The 14298-nt window shown below is 34.2% G+C and overlaps 2 protein-coding genes across 2 annotated transcripts; one reads left to right on the plus strand and one right to left on the minus strand.

The window, feature by feature from the left end:
- Positions 1–538: 538 nt before the first annotated feature.
- Positions 539–2147, minus strand: LOC141387620 (probable cytochrome P450 6a21). The gene is made up of 2 exons (XM_073957535.1): positions 1037–2147; positions 539–979 (listed from the first exon to the last, which is right to left on the minus strand). Exons 1-2 carry the CDS (start codon positions 2142–2144, stop codon positions 561–563), a joined length of 1527 nt encoding a protein of 508 aa, XP_073813636.1. The 5' UTR covers positions 2145–2147; the 3' UTR covers positions 539–560.
- Positions 2148–12218: 10071 nt separating this feature from the next.
- On the plus strand, positions 12219–13495 carry LOC141386904 (cytochrome P450 6a9-like). The gene has a single exon (XM_073955806.1). The coding sequence runs from the start codon at positions 12317–12319 to the stop codon at positions 13493–13495; it is 1179 nt and encodes a 392-aa protein (XP_073811907.1). The 5' UTR covers positions 12219–12316.
- The last annotated feature ends 803 nt before the right edge of the window (positions 13496–14298 follow it).

Here is a 14298-nt window from a genome sequence, read left to right on the forward strand (position 1 = left end):
TCTTAAAAAAATCCACAAGGTCTTCTTATAAAAGACCACCAAGACTCATTGGTGAAAACAACCTTGTCTTCCTTTTGAAAATCATCTTATTGAAAATCAAGAAGTCTCCTTATTGAAGAAAGTCAGGTCTTAGAAGGCCACAACGTTCTCTTATAAGATACCACCATGACTTCTTTTAGAAGAGAACCAGGATTTCTTATTGAAGATCAGAAAATCTTCTTATTGAAGATCACCAAATCTTCTTATTGTTTAAAATGTCGGAACATTACCAGAAGAACTGCATTTGGTGAAATTTTTAAACCGACCCTTGAGCATCCGTAATCTGAAGAATTGACCTTTATAGAGTTTCTTAGATCTGGAATATTATGATTTGAAAAGTTTCGGTTACTTATCTTATAAATTATTGTGTTCACCATAGATGTACCTGATACATGCCTCTGTCGAAATAATGGGCCAGTAAGTTGATTTATAAATAGTTATGGTTACCTTGCTAAATACGAAATAATGCCGTTATTTTTTATTTCAATTTTTACTGGGCAAGTGTTTTATTATGTTTTTTTCTATATTTTCTCAACCTTCAAATAGATACCCCTATCGGTGCCAATCAAATACGAAACCTTACCATAGGTCAGGGGTATTTGGGTCTTCTCACAAATAGAAAATCGATAATGTTTCAAAAGCAGAGCCAAGCCAATTATGGCTTCCATTTTACCAAAGCGCAAGCCAATGCAATTGCGAGGACCTTCACCGAAACCCAAAAATAAAACGGAATCACGTTGTGCCACATTTTCAGGGGAGAAGTTGTCAGGATTAAATTCCAGTGGATTGGGATAATATCGCTCATCACGATGTATGGCTCCGGAGGGTATTAGAACCTGCATGCCCTTCTTGATAACATATTTTGGATTTCCCGGCACCACATAGTCCTCTAGGGCAACACGATTTAGCACCGGCAGGACGGTATATAAACGTAAAGTTTCTACAAAAGAGAATAATAAAATGAACTCTTCAAAATATTGTTGCGCGTTTGACTTACCCATTAGAATTTGCTCCAAATAGACCATTTCCTTCATACACTCATAGCTTAGTTCACCTTCAAATTTGTGTAATTTCTCCACCACCTCTTTCCTGGCCCTGTCTTGTATCTGCTGGTTTTTAGCCAATTCATAGAGGGCAAAACCCAATGTTGTTGAAGATGTCTCAAACCCTGCATTAAAGAATACAAAAGCCTGGGCTGCAATTTCTTCCAACGTTAGATTTGTCTGCACATCACCATGCTCGGATTTCATCATTTTGTTATTTTTCATATCAATTAACATGTCCATAAAGTCATTCCTTCGCACATTATTCTTTTCACGATAGTCGACTGTTTCTTTTACAATGCGCATAAAAAAGGCCTCTATGTCATCGGGTGTCTGCTTCATATGCAGCTTACGGGCCAAGTCACAAAAGCTGGCCATAAATCCAATAAATAGGCGATTATGTTTATGCTCCACCAAGGATCTGCTGCCCATAAGACGAAATTCAGCATTTGGATCTTTGAGGCTGCTGCATTCAATGCCAAAGGCACAGCTGCCAATGACATCTGTGGTGTACCTGGCCATAAGTTCCTTGATCTCCAATACACTGGCACCCTTCTTCTCCACCAGTAACTTGTCGAGAACCTCAATAAGTTCACCACCCACTTTGACAACAGAGGGAAACATGAATTTCATTTTCCCCGAGGTAAAGGTGGGCGATAACTTTTGACGCATATGTTTCCACTTGACACCTTCCAAGAGAAACAATTGACCCGACAAGGGGTCATCCTGTTCATTGTGAAAGAAACCACGATCGGAGAAGTTATGGAAATCCTTGATCAATATGTGTTTTATTAGGTCCGGCTCCAATACAAATACCGCCGGCTTAAAGAACCAATAGAAACCGGCAAACGGACCGGTGCCCTTAAAACGTTGGTAGTATTCCTGCCATACCTCCCAAAAGCCACGAGTAGCCTGTATGCCTCTTAAGTTGCCAAAGAAAAAGTGGGGCTCCTCGCAGGCTATACCCAAGGATTGCCAGTAGAAGCGATTTTTGTTCAAACGATGAATCACGTAGGCAATAAGAGCGCTTAGTATGGTTAATAGAATAAACGATAAACCCATTTTTTCAGCAACACAAAACTTCCGATCGATTCTGTTCTAATGTTAAATGTCAACTAATTGTTAGCTTTTTGTTTTGGTGGAGCTTTGAGATAAAGCCAAGTCATTTGTTTTTAGCCAAAAATATTTATTTGACAATGGCAATTTAATTGCGAAGTAGATAAACAAAAACACAAAATAAATAACCGGACTTTGATTTAGTTAAAATCAAAACAAATGTCTGAATAAATCAGCTACACCGATTAATTCTCTTTCGAGATGAGCTGTTTAGAGGTACATTGAAAAATTAGGAATCCCCCGAAGACCCCACATTCAACCATTATGATTTTCCACCCATTAAAGTAATATTCTAATATGATCAGACATAACCACCCGTGAAAAGTAGCATAATGGTTGAATGTGAGGTCCTTCGGGGGATTTATAATTTTGCAATTTATCTCTTAGGTCATAACAGCACAACTGGAAAGAAAATTAATTCAAATATCACTATAAAAATTTATTTAGTTTTTGGAGCTCTCTATGGGCTATAAAAAATTCTTTAGAAATTTTGAAATTTTCTGCATCATTTTATGGGCAGTAAAGAATTCATTAAAATTTTTTGTATAGGCTCTAAAGATTTCTTTAAAAATGTTTTGGAATCCTCTATAGGGCGTAACGTTCTCTTTAAAATGTTTCGAGCTCTCTAAGGGCTCTACAGATTTTTTTAGATTTTTTGGAGCACTCTATTACGTATTTTTTGAAGCCGTCGATGGACCATATTTTTTAGAATTTTTTAATTTTCTACAGTTTTTTTTTAATTTTATAGAGTCCTCTATGGGCTCTAAAGGTTTCTGTAGAAATTTTCGGAGCCCTCTATCAACTCTAAAGATTTCTATAGAAATTTCCGGAGCCCTCTGTGGGATCTAAAAATTTCTTTTAAATTTTTAGAGTCCTCCATGGACTATAAAAATTTATTTAGAATTTTTGAAATATTCCGGAGTGTTCTTCAGAATATTTCTTTTAAATTTTTTGTGGACAGTAAAATTTTCTTAAGGTTTCTTTTTTCTAAAGATTTGTTTAGACTTTTTGGGACTCTATATGGGCCTCACAGAGGGCTTAATTTTTTTTGGAATGTCTATATGCCCTCAATCGACCCTAAAGATTTCTTTAAAATGTTGGGAGCTCTCTAAAGGCTCAACAGATTTTTTTTTACAATTTTTGGACTCTAACAATTTTGATACAAATTTTATGGGCTATACTTTTTTTAGTATTTTTTTAGAACTCTATATGGCCTATAAACATGTCTTTAATTTGTGTACAATTTTCTAGAGCCCTCTATGGGCTTTATAGAATTCTTTAGATTTTTTGCCTTCTATGGGCTCTAGAGGTTTCTGTAGACATTTTCGGAGCCCTCTATCGAGGAGTCCTCCATGGACTATACAAATTTATTAAAATTTTTGAAATATTCCGGAGTGGTCTATTTATTAAAATTTTTGGGCTTAGAATATTTCTTTTTAATTTATTGTGGGCAATAACATTTTCTTAAGATTTCTTTTTTCTAGAGATTTTTTTTTTTTGAATTTTTATGTGCCCTCAATCGGGCCTAAAGATTTTTTTAAAATGTTTGGAGCTCTCTAAAGGCTCAACTGATTTGTTTTAGAATTTTTGGACTCTAAAGATTTCGATACAAATTTTATGTAACCCTCTATGGGCTATCTCTATATGGCCCATAAACATTTCTATAATTTTTGTACAATTTTCTAGAGTCCTCTATGGGTTTTGTAGATTTCTTTAGATTTTTTGGAGCCTTCTATGGGGTTTAAAGATCTCTTACCAATTTTCGGAAGCCCTCTATGGGCTATACAATTTCTTTAGAATTTTTGTAATTTTTCTGCAGCACTATATGGGCTCCAAAGATTTTTTAGATATTTTTTGGTACCTTTTATTGGCTCTAAAGATACCTATGGTTTTTTTTTGGTCTTCTGTGGACTATAAAAATATCTTTAGCTTTTTGGAGCCCTCTACGGGCTATAAAAAATTCTGTAGAAATTTTGGATCATTTAAAGTACTCAATACAATATTTTGTATAGGCTCTAAAGATTTCTTTAAAAATATTCTAGAGTCCTCTATAGGCCATTACAATTTCTGTAAAATTTTTCGAGCTCTCTAAGAGCTCTACAGATTTTTTTTCGAATTTTTGAGCTCTCTATGTGTTGAAGGATCTGTTACGTATTTTTTCAAGCCGTCTATGGACAAAAGTTTTTTAGCATTTTTGTAATTGTTTTTTTTTTTTTTTAATTTTAATGGGGCCCGCGGTGTGCCTTAACAAATTTAAATGGAAGGTGCTTACACCTCGGAAGTTTTTGCTGATTCTGAAACTACAATGCTCGTAGATGAGAAATATCAAGAAACAAAAAAAAAATCGCCGGAGGGATTTTAAAATAAATCGCGATTTAAGTTTACATTTTTAGGGGTTCTTAAGGTTTTCACGATTTTGCTTGGAAACCGCGAGTTCTATGTAAATGGGTCTAAAGAAAATGTTGTAGCAGAGAAAATTATCCACACGAATGGTCTTTATGATATTTTCGTAGGTTTTGTCGTTTTTGAGATATAGAAGTTCAAATAGAGACAACGCAGGGACTGTATCGCCTCCTTATAAAACAATGTCATTACTGCAATTTCCCAAATTAAACTTATATATCTTGAAAATGGTACAACCTAGCAAAAAAAAAAAATCAGCCAATCTTGTAGAGAATTTTCTCAGCTTCAACATTTTGTTTAGTCCCATTTTGATATGACTTGCGGTTTTCAAGCAAAACTGTGAAGATTTAAGAAAAAAACCTACAAATTTGAATTGAACCTCTATATCTCAAAAACGGTAAAACCTACGAAAATATCATAAAGATCAATCTTGTGGAGAATTTTCACAGCTACAACATTTTCTTTAGATTCATTTCGATACGACTTGCGGTTTCCAAGCAAAATCGTGAAAACCTAATAAACCCTAAAATTGTGATTTTTGATCGCGATTTATTTAAAAATCCCTCCGGCGATTTTTTCTGTTTTTTTTTTTATTTTTCTTATCTATGAACATTGCTGTTTCAGAATCCGTAAAAACATCCCATATGTAAGCGGTTTCCATTAAAAGTTAGTTAAGGGGCACTGCGCATAATATTGTTTTATAAGGGGACGATACAGTCAGTGCATTGTCCCAATTTGAACATCCATATCTCAAAAATGGTAAAACCTACAAAAATATCATAAAGGCCAATCTTGTGGAGAATTTTCTCTGCTACAACATTTTCTTTAGACCCATTTACATAGAACTCGCGGTTTCCAAGCAAAATCGTGAAAACCTTAAGAACCCCTAAAAATGTGAACTTAAATCGCGATTTATTTAAAATTTTTGGGCTCTGAAGATTTTTTTAGAATATTTCTTTATAATTTTTTGGCAAACTCTATTGGCAATAACATTTTCTTAAGATTTTTTTTTTTCTGAAGATTTCTTTAGATTTTTTTTTTTGGAACTCCCTATGGACCCTAAATGTGCCATTCAAATGAAAGCCTCTATGGGCAATAAATAATTTATTTAGAATTTTCTGGAGCATTATATGGGTTCTTAAGATTTCATTAAATTTTTTTTGGATCCATTTAGAGGTTATACAATTTGTTTAGAATTTTCTAAAAAAAATTTTAGAATTTTTAGGGCCGATAAAGGCCCTACAGATTTCTTTAAAATGTTGGGGCTCTACAGATTTTTTTTTAGAATTTTTGGGCCCTAAAGATTTCTGTACAAATTTTATGTAGCCCTCTGTGGACTTTAAAAATGTTTTTGAGCCCTATATGGCTATAAACATTTCTTTAATTTTTTGCGCAATTTTCTGCAGCCCTTTATGGGCTTTATAGATTTCTTTAGATTTTTTGGAGCCTTCTATGGGCTTTAAAGATCTTCTGCGATTTTTTCGAAGCACCCTATAGGCTATACAATTTTTTTAGAATTATTGTAATTTTCTGTAGCTCTATAAGATTTTTTAGACATTTTTTCGTTCTAAGGATATCGTTGGATTTTTTGACCCCTCTTTGAGCTATAAAAATTTCTTCAGTTTTTTAGAGCCCTCTGTATGCTATAAAAACTTCTTAAGAATTTTTTGAAAATTATCGGTAGCTCTCTATGGGTTCTAACTAAAATTTTTTGAATCCCTCTTTATGCTCTAAAGATCTCTTTAGAATTTTTTGAAGACCTCTATCAGCCCTATGGGTTCCAAAAATTATTTAGACATTTTTTAAACCTCTGTGAACTATAATTTGATTTTTTTCTATGGCCTATAAAAACGTCTTTAATTGTTTTTTTTGAATTTTCAGGAGCTCTCTATGGGCTCCAAAGATGTCTATACACATTTTTCGATCTCACTTTTTGCTCTAAAGCTTTCTATATAAACTGTTTGAGCCCTCTACGAATTCTAAAGATTTCCATCAAATTTTTTGAGCTCTGTGTGGGCTCTAAGGATTTTTTGAAATGTTTGGAGCCCTCTATAAGCTACAAAAATTTCCTTAGAATTTTTGGAATTTTTTTCTACAGATTTTTTAGCATTTTTGGAGCCCTCTATCGGCGTTATGGCTTCCAAAGATTTTTTTAGAATTTTTTGTAGACCTCAATGAACTATAAAAATTATTTGTTCAGATTTTTTAGAGCCCTCTAAGTTCTATTAAAACGTTTTTAATTTTCTTTTTTTGAATTTTCTGGAGCCATGTATGGGCTCTAACGATTTTTTTATAAAAAAGTTTGGAGCCCTTTTTGGGCTGCAAAGATATTTCGATCCACTATTCGCCCTAAAGTTTTCTATATACATTGCTTGAGGCCTCTACAAATTCTAAAAATTTCTATATACATAATTTTTTGAGGCAAACGTTGGCTCTATGTGAATTTGTTGAGCCCTCTGTGTTCTCTAAAGGTTTCTATATCAATTGCTCTCTATGGGATTCAAAGATTTCTGTAGCAATGCTTCGAGTCCTCTATGGGCTTTAAAATTTCTATAAAATATTGTTTCAGGCCTCTCATGGCTCTAAGGTTTCTATAGAATATTTTTTGAGCCCTCTATGAGCTCTAAAATTTTCTATAGCATTTTTTAATAAAAAAAAAAACATGAAAAAAAGTATGAGCCAAGCCTGTTCCAGTTTCTGACATACCAACACTATCCATAACCCACATTTAGCGAACTAAACTTTCAAAGTCACTCCCAACTTTGTGTTCCAGTAAGCAATCACATCTCTGAGAACTGAAAGTTTGGCTAACCAAATTAAGTGTCATGTTCAGTGATCAGTCTGGCGTTGAGTGTTGTCGTGAGTCCTTGCTTGAACGGTTGCTGTCGCCGCCACTGAAACAACGCAATGTCTTTGTCGTTTATTTTATTTACGATCGTGTGTGGCCTACTGGCATATCTGTTCAGTGTTTTAAATAAGAAACGTTCCCATTGGCAGTCATTGGATATACCTTGTGAGGAGCCACATATCCTGTTCGGCAGAATTTTTTGTAGTACTCTATGGGCTTTAAAAAATCCTATAGAATTTCCTTTGGAATTCTCTATGGGCTCCAAAGATTTTTTTAGCATTTTTTGGAGCCCTTTATGTGTTCCTAAGACTTCCTAAGAATTATTTAGCGCCATGTATAGGCTATTAAAACTTCTTTAGAATTTTGTTTGAGCCTTCCAAAGGTTTCTTAATAATTTTTGGAGGTATAAGTGGACCAAAAGATTTCTTTAGAATTTTTGTGGAGCTCTCTATGGGCTTCTAAGACTTGTTTAGAATTATTTGCAGACTTCTATGGGTTCTTACGAATTTTTGTGGAGCCTTCAATGGCTCCAAATATTTTTTTAGAATTTTTTGGAACCCTCTATGGACTCTTAAAACTTTTTTAGAATTTTGTTTGAGCCTGCAATGGATTCCAAAGATTTCTTAAGAATTTTTGTATACCTGAATGAGCTCTTAAGATTTCTTTAGAATTTGTTAAAGCCTTTTATGGGCAATAAACATTTCCAAAGGAATTTTTTAGCTCTCTATGGATTTTTAAGACTTCTTTAGAATTATTTGAAGCCGTCTGTGGGTTCTTAGGATTTCTTTAACATTTTTTGGAAACCTCTATGGCTCCAAAAATTTTTTTAGAATTTTTTTGTAGCCCTCTATGGACTTTAAAGATTTCTTACAATTTGTTTGGAGTCTTCTAAGGGCTCTTAAGATTTCTTTAGATTTTTTTGGGGCCTCTATGGGCTCCTAAGACCTCTTTAAAATTTCTTCAAAAATTTTTGGTGCCCCTACGACTTTTTTAGAATTTCTGTAGAATATTTTTAAGACTTAAGACATATTTAGAATTTCGTAAGAATTTTTTGAGCCTTTTTTAGATTTTTTGGAGCCCTTTATGGCCTTTAACGATTTGGTTAATTTTTTTTTTTTGCTCTAATAATTCCTTTAAAATTTTGTTTGAGCCTTCTATGGATTCTAAAGATTCCTTAAGAAATTTTTGTTGCCCTGTATGGGCCCTAAAGATTTCTTTGGAATTTTTTGAAGCTCTCTATGGGCTCTAAAGATATTTTTAGAATTTTTGAAGGTCACTGTGGGCTCAAAATATTTCTTTAGAATTTTGGTGGATCCCTCTTTGAGCTCCAAAGATTTCTTTAGAATTTGTTAAAGCCTTCCATGGGCTATAAAAATTTCTTTAGCATTTTTGGAACTCCAAGGACTTTTAAGACTTCTTTAGAATTTTTTGTAGCTCTGTTTGGGTTTTAAAGATTTATTTACAATTTGTTTGCAGTCTTCTGAACATTTTCTGAAATTTTCATAATGCATTGAGAAGAGGATACCATAAAAAATTCTTTAGAATTTTTGGAGCCCTTTATGGACTCTATGAATTTCTTTGAGTTTGTAGCCCTCTTAGGGAACCCCTTTTTTAGATTTTTTCGGAGCCTTCTAAGGGCTCTTAAAATTCCCTTCGAATTTCAATGATCTCTAAACGTTTATTTACAATTTCTTCGAGCCTCTGTGGTCTATAAAAATTTCTTCAGAAATTTTTGGAGCCCTTTAAGGGCTCTAAAGTTATAATTGGAATTTTTTTAGCTCTCTATGGGCACTAAAGTTTTCTTTAGAATCTTTTGGGCTCTCTATGAGCTCCTATTTTTTTAGAATTGCTTTTCGAGCCCTTTACATATATTTTAGTTTTTTTTTCGTAGCATTCATTCTACGGGCTCTAAATATTTCTTTAGACTTTTTGTAGTTTTCTGGAGCCCTCTGTGAACTCTAAAGATATCTTCAGAATTTCTTCGAGCCTCTGTGGGCTATAAACTTTTTTTAGAATATTATCGGAGCCTTCTATGAGCTCTAAAAATTTCTTTAGAATTTTTGCGCAACCTTCTATTGGCTCTAAAGACTTTTTTAGAATTTTTTGGAGCCTTCCATGGGCTATCAATATTCCTTTAGAACTTTTGGCGTTTTCTGGATTTCTAAAGATTTCTTTAGAATTTGTTCGAGCCCTCTATGGGCTATAAAATCTTAAAGATTTCCTTAAAATTATTGAAGCCCTCCATGAGCTCAACATTTTTTAGAACTATTGTAGCTCTCTATGGTTTCAAAAGATTTTTTAGAATTTTTGGAGCCCTTTATGGTCTCTAAATTTTCTTTTTTAGAATTTTTTGAGCTCTCTATGGTCTCCAACAATTTTTTTAGACTTTTTTGAGTCGTCTATGGGTTCCACAGCCCTCTGTGGGCTATTAAAATTTCTTTCGAATTTTTTCAGAAGTCTATGAGGTCTAAAAATTTTAAGATTCTTTAGAATTTGGGCTCTCAAGATTTCGTTAGAAAATTTTTGGAGCCCTATATTAGCTCTAACGATTTCTTTAGATTTTTTTTGAGCACTCTATGGACTCTAATGATTTCTTAGAATTTTTGTGGAGCCTTCAATGGGTTCTAAATATTCCTTTCGAGCTTTTGGGGCGCTCTATGGATTTCAAAGATTTTTCTTTAGATTTTTTAGATTTTCTAACGATTTCTTTAGATTTTTTTGAGCACTCTATAGGGTCTAAAGAATTTTTTGGAGCACTTTACGGGGTCCACAGATTTTTTTTTAATTTTTTTTGGGGCCCCTGTGGTCTCTAAATATTTTTTTGGTTTGTTTTTTAAGCCATCTATGTGCTCTCTAGATTTCTTTAAAAGTTTTCTTGGGGCTTTTTTTGTTGGCTCTAAGGGTTTGTTTAAATTTTTTGGAGGCTATGGGCTCTAAAGATTTTTTTAGATATTTTCGGGCTCTCTATAGGCTACAGACTATGAACTCTAAACATTTCTTCAGAATTTCTTCGAGCCTCTGTGGGCTATAAAAATTTCTTTAGAATTTTTGCGCAACCTTCTATGGGCTCTAAAGACATCTTTAGAATTTTTGTGGAGCCTTCTGAGAGCTCTAAAGAATTCTTAAAAACTTTTAGAGCTTCTCTATAGATTCCAAAGATATTTTAGAATTTTTTGTTTCGGAACCTTCTAGGGGCTATCAATATTCCTTTAGAATGTTTGCAGTTTTCTGGAGCCTTTTATTAGCTCAAAAGATTGCTTTGGCTTTCTTCGAACCCTTAAAGATTTCCTTGGAATTTTTGGAGCCCTACATGGGCTGTAAACATTTGGGGCTCTCTATAAGCTCCAACAATTTTTTTAGAATTTTTAGAGCCCTCTATGGGCTATAAACATTTCTTTCGAATTATTTCAGAGCCTTCTACGAGCACTAAAAAACTTAATGACTTCTTTAGAATTTGGGCTCTAAAGATTTCTTTATAAGATTTTTGGAGCCTTTTACTTGCTCTAATGATTTCTTTGCGCTCTAAAAATTTCTTAGAATTTTTATGGAGCCTTGTTTCTATGGGTTCTAAATACTCCTTTCGAGCTTTTGGAGCGCTCTATGGATTTCAAAGATTTTTCTTAGAATTTTTTGGGCTCTCTATGGGCTCCAAATGTTTTAGTTTTTTTTTGAGCCCTCTCTATAATCCATATATTTAGACATTTTTGAGCCCTCAATGGGCTCTAAATATTTCTTTTGAAGGGGAATTATCAATTGGCTTTGGTTTATTTAGAATATGTATAAGCATTTATGGGCTATAATGATTTCTTTAGAAATTTTTCGGAGCCCTCTACAACCTCAAACAATTTCTTTAGAATTTTTTGTTGAACTCTATGATCTTTAAAGATTTTTTTTGGCTTTAAAGATGTTTTTTAGAATTTCATGGAGACCTCTATGGGCTCCAAAGATGTCTTTACAATTTATTGGAGCTCTCTATAGGCTCTAAAGATATTTTTAGATTTTTTTTAAATCTCTAAGAGCTCTAAAGGTTTCTTTCCAATTTTTTGATCCCTCACTGCAGATTTCTTTAAAATTTTTTGGAGCCCATATAGTCCGCTCCATAAGATTTTTTTTCCAAATGACCTTGTTTGCCCTCAACTCAAACACCAAGCCTATAGCTTCATTTATGCTTGGTGTTGATTCCAAAGCCAAAATCTGCACGCGTTAAAGACAATAGTCATTCTACAGAAATCATCTTCCTTAAAAACATCGATTTCAGAAAATCAACAAAACTTGCAAAATATGTACATATGTATGGATTTGTTTGTAAACAACTTGCTTTGTATATTACTTACTTGGATAACGCCTCTCCCCTTCTTGATCACTATAAAAAAGGGTCAGCACAATTTACCAGTTTATAACAACGATGACCAGCCGTGAACATATTTGTGACAACACGTCACATTAATTCTCACGTTCTGTATGAATTAGTCGTTTTTAATTAAGTCGAGAGAGTCTCGAATCTCTTACTACCAACACACGCATCATCTCAGAACGCTACTTGATTATGACATAAGCAGACTAAAAAATAAAGCAGTGATGGTCTGTATGCAGAGCTTTTAAGTTTTCTGCTATTCTTTTTAATTGAAAAAATTGTAGAAGTCATAAGCATTAAAACAAATTCTATCGAATATTTTATAGCTCTCTATGAGCTTTAAAGATTTCTATAATTTTGTGTGCTTCCGGTGAGCATTAGCATGTCTGAGAGCTGATAGTTTGACTAACAAAAATCCATTTCCACTTTACTGATCAGTCGGGCGGTGGGTGTTGTCGTGAATCTTTGCTGAACGGTTGTCGTTATCTTCGTCATCGTCGCTGAAACAACGCCATGTCTTTGTCGTTTATTTTATTTACGATCGTGTGTGGCCTACTGGCGTATCTCCTCCATGTTTTAAAGAAGAAACATTCCTATTGGCAGTCATTGGATATCCCTTGTGAGGAGCCACATTTCCTATTCGGTAGTTTGTGGGGTATGCAAACAAAGCGATGTTTTTGGGAAGTATGGGAACAATATTACAACCGGTTCAAGGGTTCTGGACCCTTTGCTGGATTCTATTGGTTTATTAGACCTGCGGTGTTTGTACTGGACCCGGAATTGATAAAAAATATCCTAATTAAAGATTTTACCAAATTCACGAATCGTGGTTTTTATCACAATGAAAAAGACGACCCATTGACAGGACAATTGTTTCTACTCGATGGTGCGAAGTGGAAAAATATGCGCACCAAACTGACGCCCACATTTACTTCGGGAAAAATGAAATTTATGTTTCCCATTGTCACCAAAGTGGGCAATGAGTTCATAGAAGTTCTGGACAAAATGGTGGAAAAGGATGGCAGTGTGGTGGAGGTTAAAGATCTCATGGCCCGCTTCACCACAGATGTCATAGGAACCTGTGCTTTTGGCATTGAGTGCAGTAGCCTGAAAGATCCTAATGCCGAATTCCGTGTCATGGGTAAAAAGTTTTTGGTTGAACTACGGCACAATCGTTTGGTGATCGCCTTTATGGCCACTTTTGTGGATTTGGCGAGGAAATTGCACTTGAAGCAGACTCCCGATGATGTTGAGGCTTTCTTTATGCGCATTGTCAGAGAAACGGTGGAATATCGTGAAAAGAATAACATCAGACGTAACGATTTCATGGACATGTTAATCGATTTGAAAAATAAGAAGTTGATGAAATCGGAACATGGTGATGACTTGACAAATTTGTCGTTGGAACAAATTACAGCTCAGGCTTCTTTCTTCTTTAATGCTGGCTTTGAAACGTCATCGACCACCATGGGATTTACTCTGTATGAATTGGCTCAAAATCAAGAGATACAAGACAGAGCCAGGAAAGAGGTGTTGGAGAAATTGGAGAAATATCAAGGGGAACTAAGCTATGAGTGTATGAAAGAGATGAGCTATTTGGAGCAAATATTGTCGGGTAAGATATTGAATACATGTTTTCCACTGCAAAGGGTGTTTAAAGTTCCCAAGGAATTTCTATGGAGCTTTCTATAGGCTCTAAAGACTTGGTAAGAATCTTTGGGGCACAGTATGGACTCTAATGACTTATTTAGAGTTTCATTAAAACTACTATGGGCTCCAAAGATTTTATAAATTTTGCTTCAGCCTTCTATGGGCTCTCAAGATTTCTTTAATTTTTTTTAAGCTTTCTATGGGCTCCAATTTTTTTTAGAATTTTTAGAGCCCTCTATGAACTCTGATGATTTTTTTTTTTTGCATTTTTGTAGCCCTTCATGGACTCTAAAGATTTTTTTAGAATTCCATGGAACCGTTTATGGTCTCTAAAATTTTTTTAAAAATTTCTTGATGTCCTCTGTGGTCTCTTAAGATTTATTTCTTTAGAATTTTTGGGATTTCTCTATGGGCTACAACAATGTTTTCAGATTTTTTTTGCGTCTTCTCTTGGCTCTAAAGATCTTATTTGATTTCCTTAGGATATTTTGGAGCACTCTATAGGCTCTAAATATTTCTTTAGATTTTTTTAGCCCTTCATGGGCTCTAAAAATTTACTTGGATTTTTAAGCCTTATATGAGCTTTAAAGATTTCTTTAGAATTTTTTGAGGCTTCTGTTTTACGTTTTCTTTAGAATTTTGTTAGCTTTTTTTTGGGTCTTTAGATTTTTTAGAATTTGTTGGATCCCAATATGGGTCTAATGATTTCTTTAGGATTTTTGGAAGCTCTTCTTGGACTCTTAAGGCTTCTTCTCCTCTATGGGCCCTTAAGACTTCTTAAGAGTTTTTTTATGGACTCTAAAGATTTCTTTAGAATTATTGGAACCCTCTATCGGCTCCAAAGC

Source organism: Musca autumnalis, unplaced genomic scaffold (assembly GCF_047663935.1).
Source record: "Musca autumnalis isolate F117 unplaced genomic scaffold, ASM4766393v1 scaffold_5, whole genome shotgun sequence".
In the NCBI taxonomy this organism is placed as follows: Eukaryota; Metazoa; Arthropoda; class Insecta; order Diptera; family Muscidae; genus Musca; species Musca autumnalis.

Excerpts from the sequence above, each read along its gene's own strand:
- LOC141387620 (XM_073957535.1), bottom strand. The coding sequence starts at position 2,144 with ATGGGTTTATCGTTTATTCTATTAACCATACTAAGCGCTCTTATTGCC. Across the intron at positions 980-1,036 it reads TTTGGAGCAAATTCTAATGG|AAACTTTACGTTTATATACC; the intron begins GTAAGTCAAACG and ends TCTCTTTTGTAG.
- LOC141386904 (XM_073955806.1), top strand. The coding sequence starts at position 12,317 with ATGTCTTTGTCGTTTATTTTATTTACGATCGTGTGTGGCCTACTGGCG.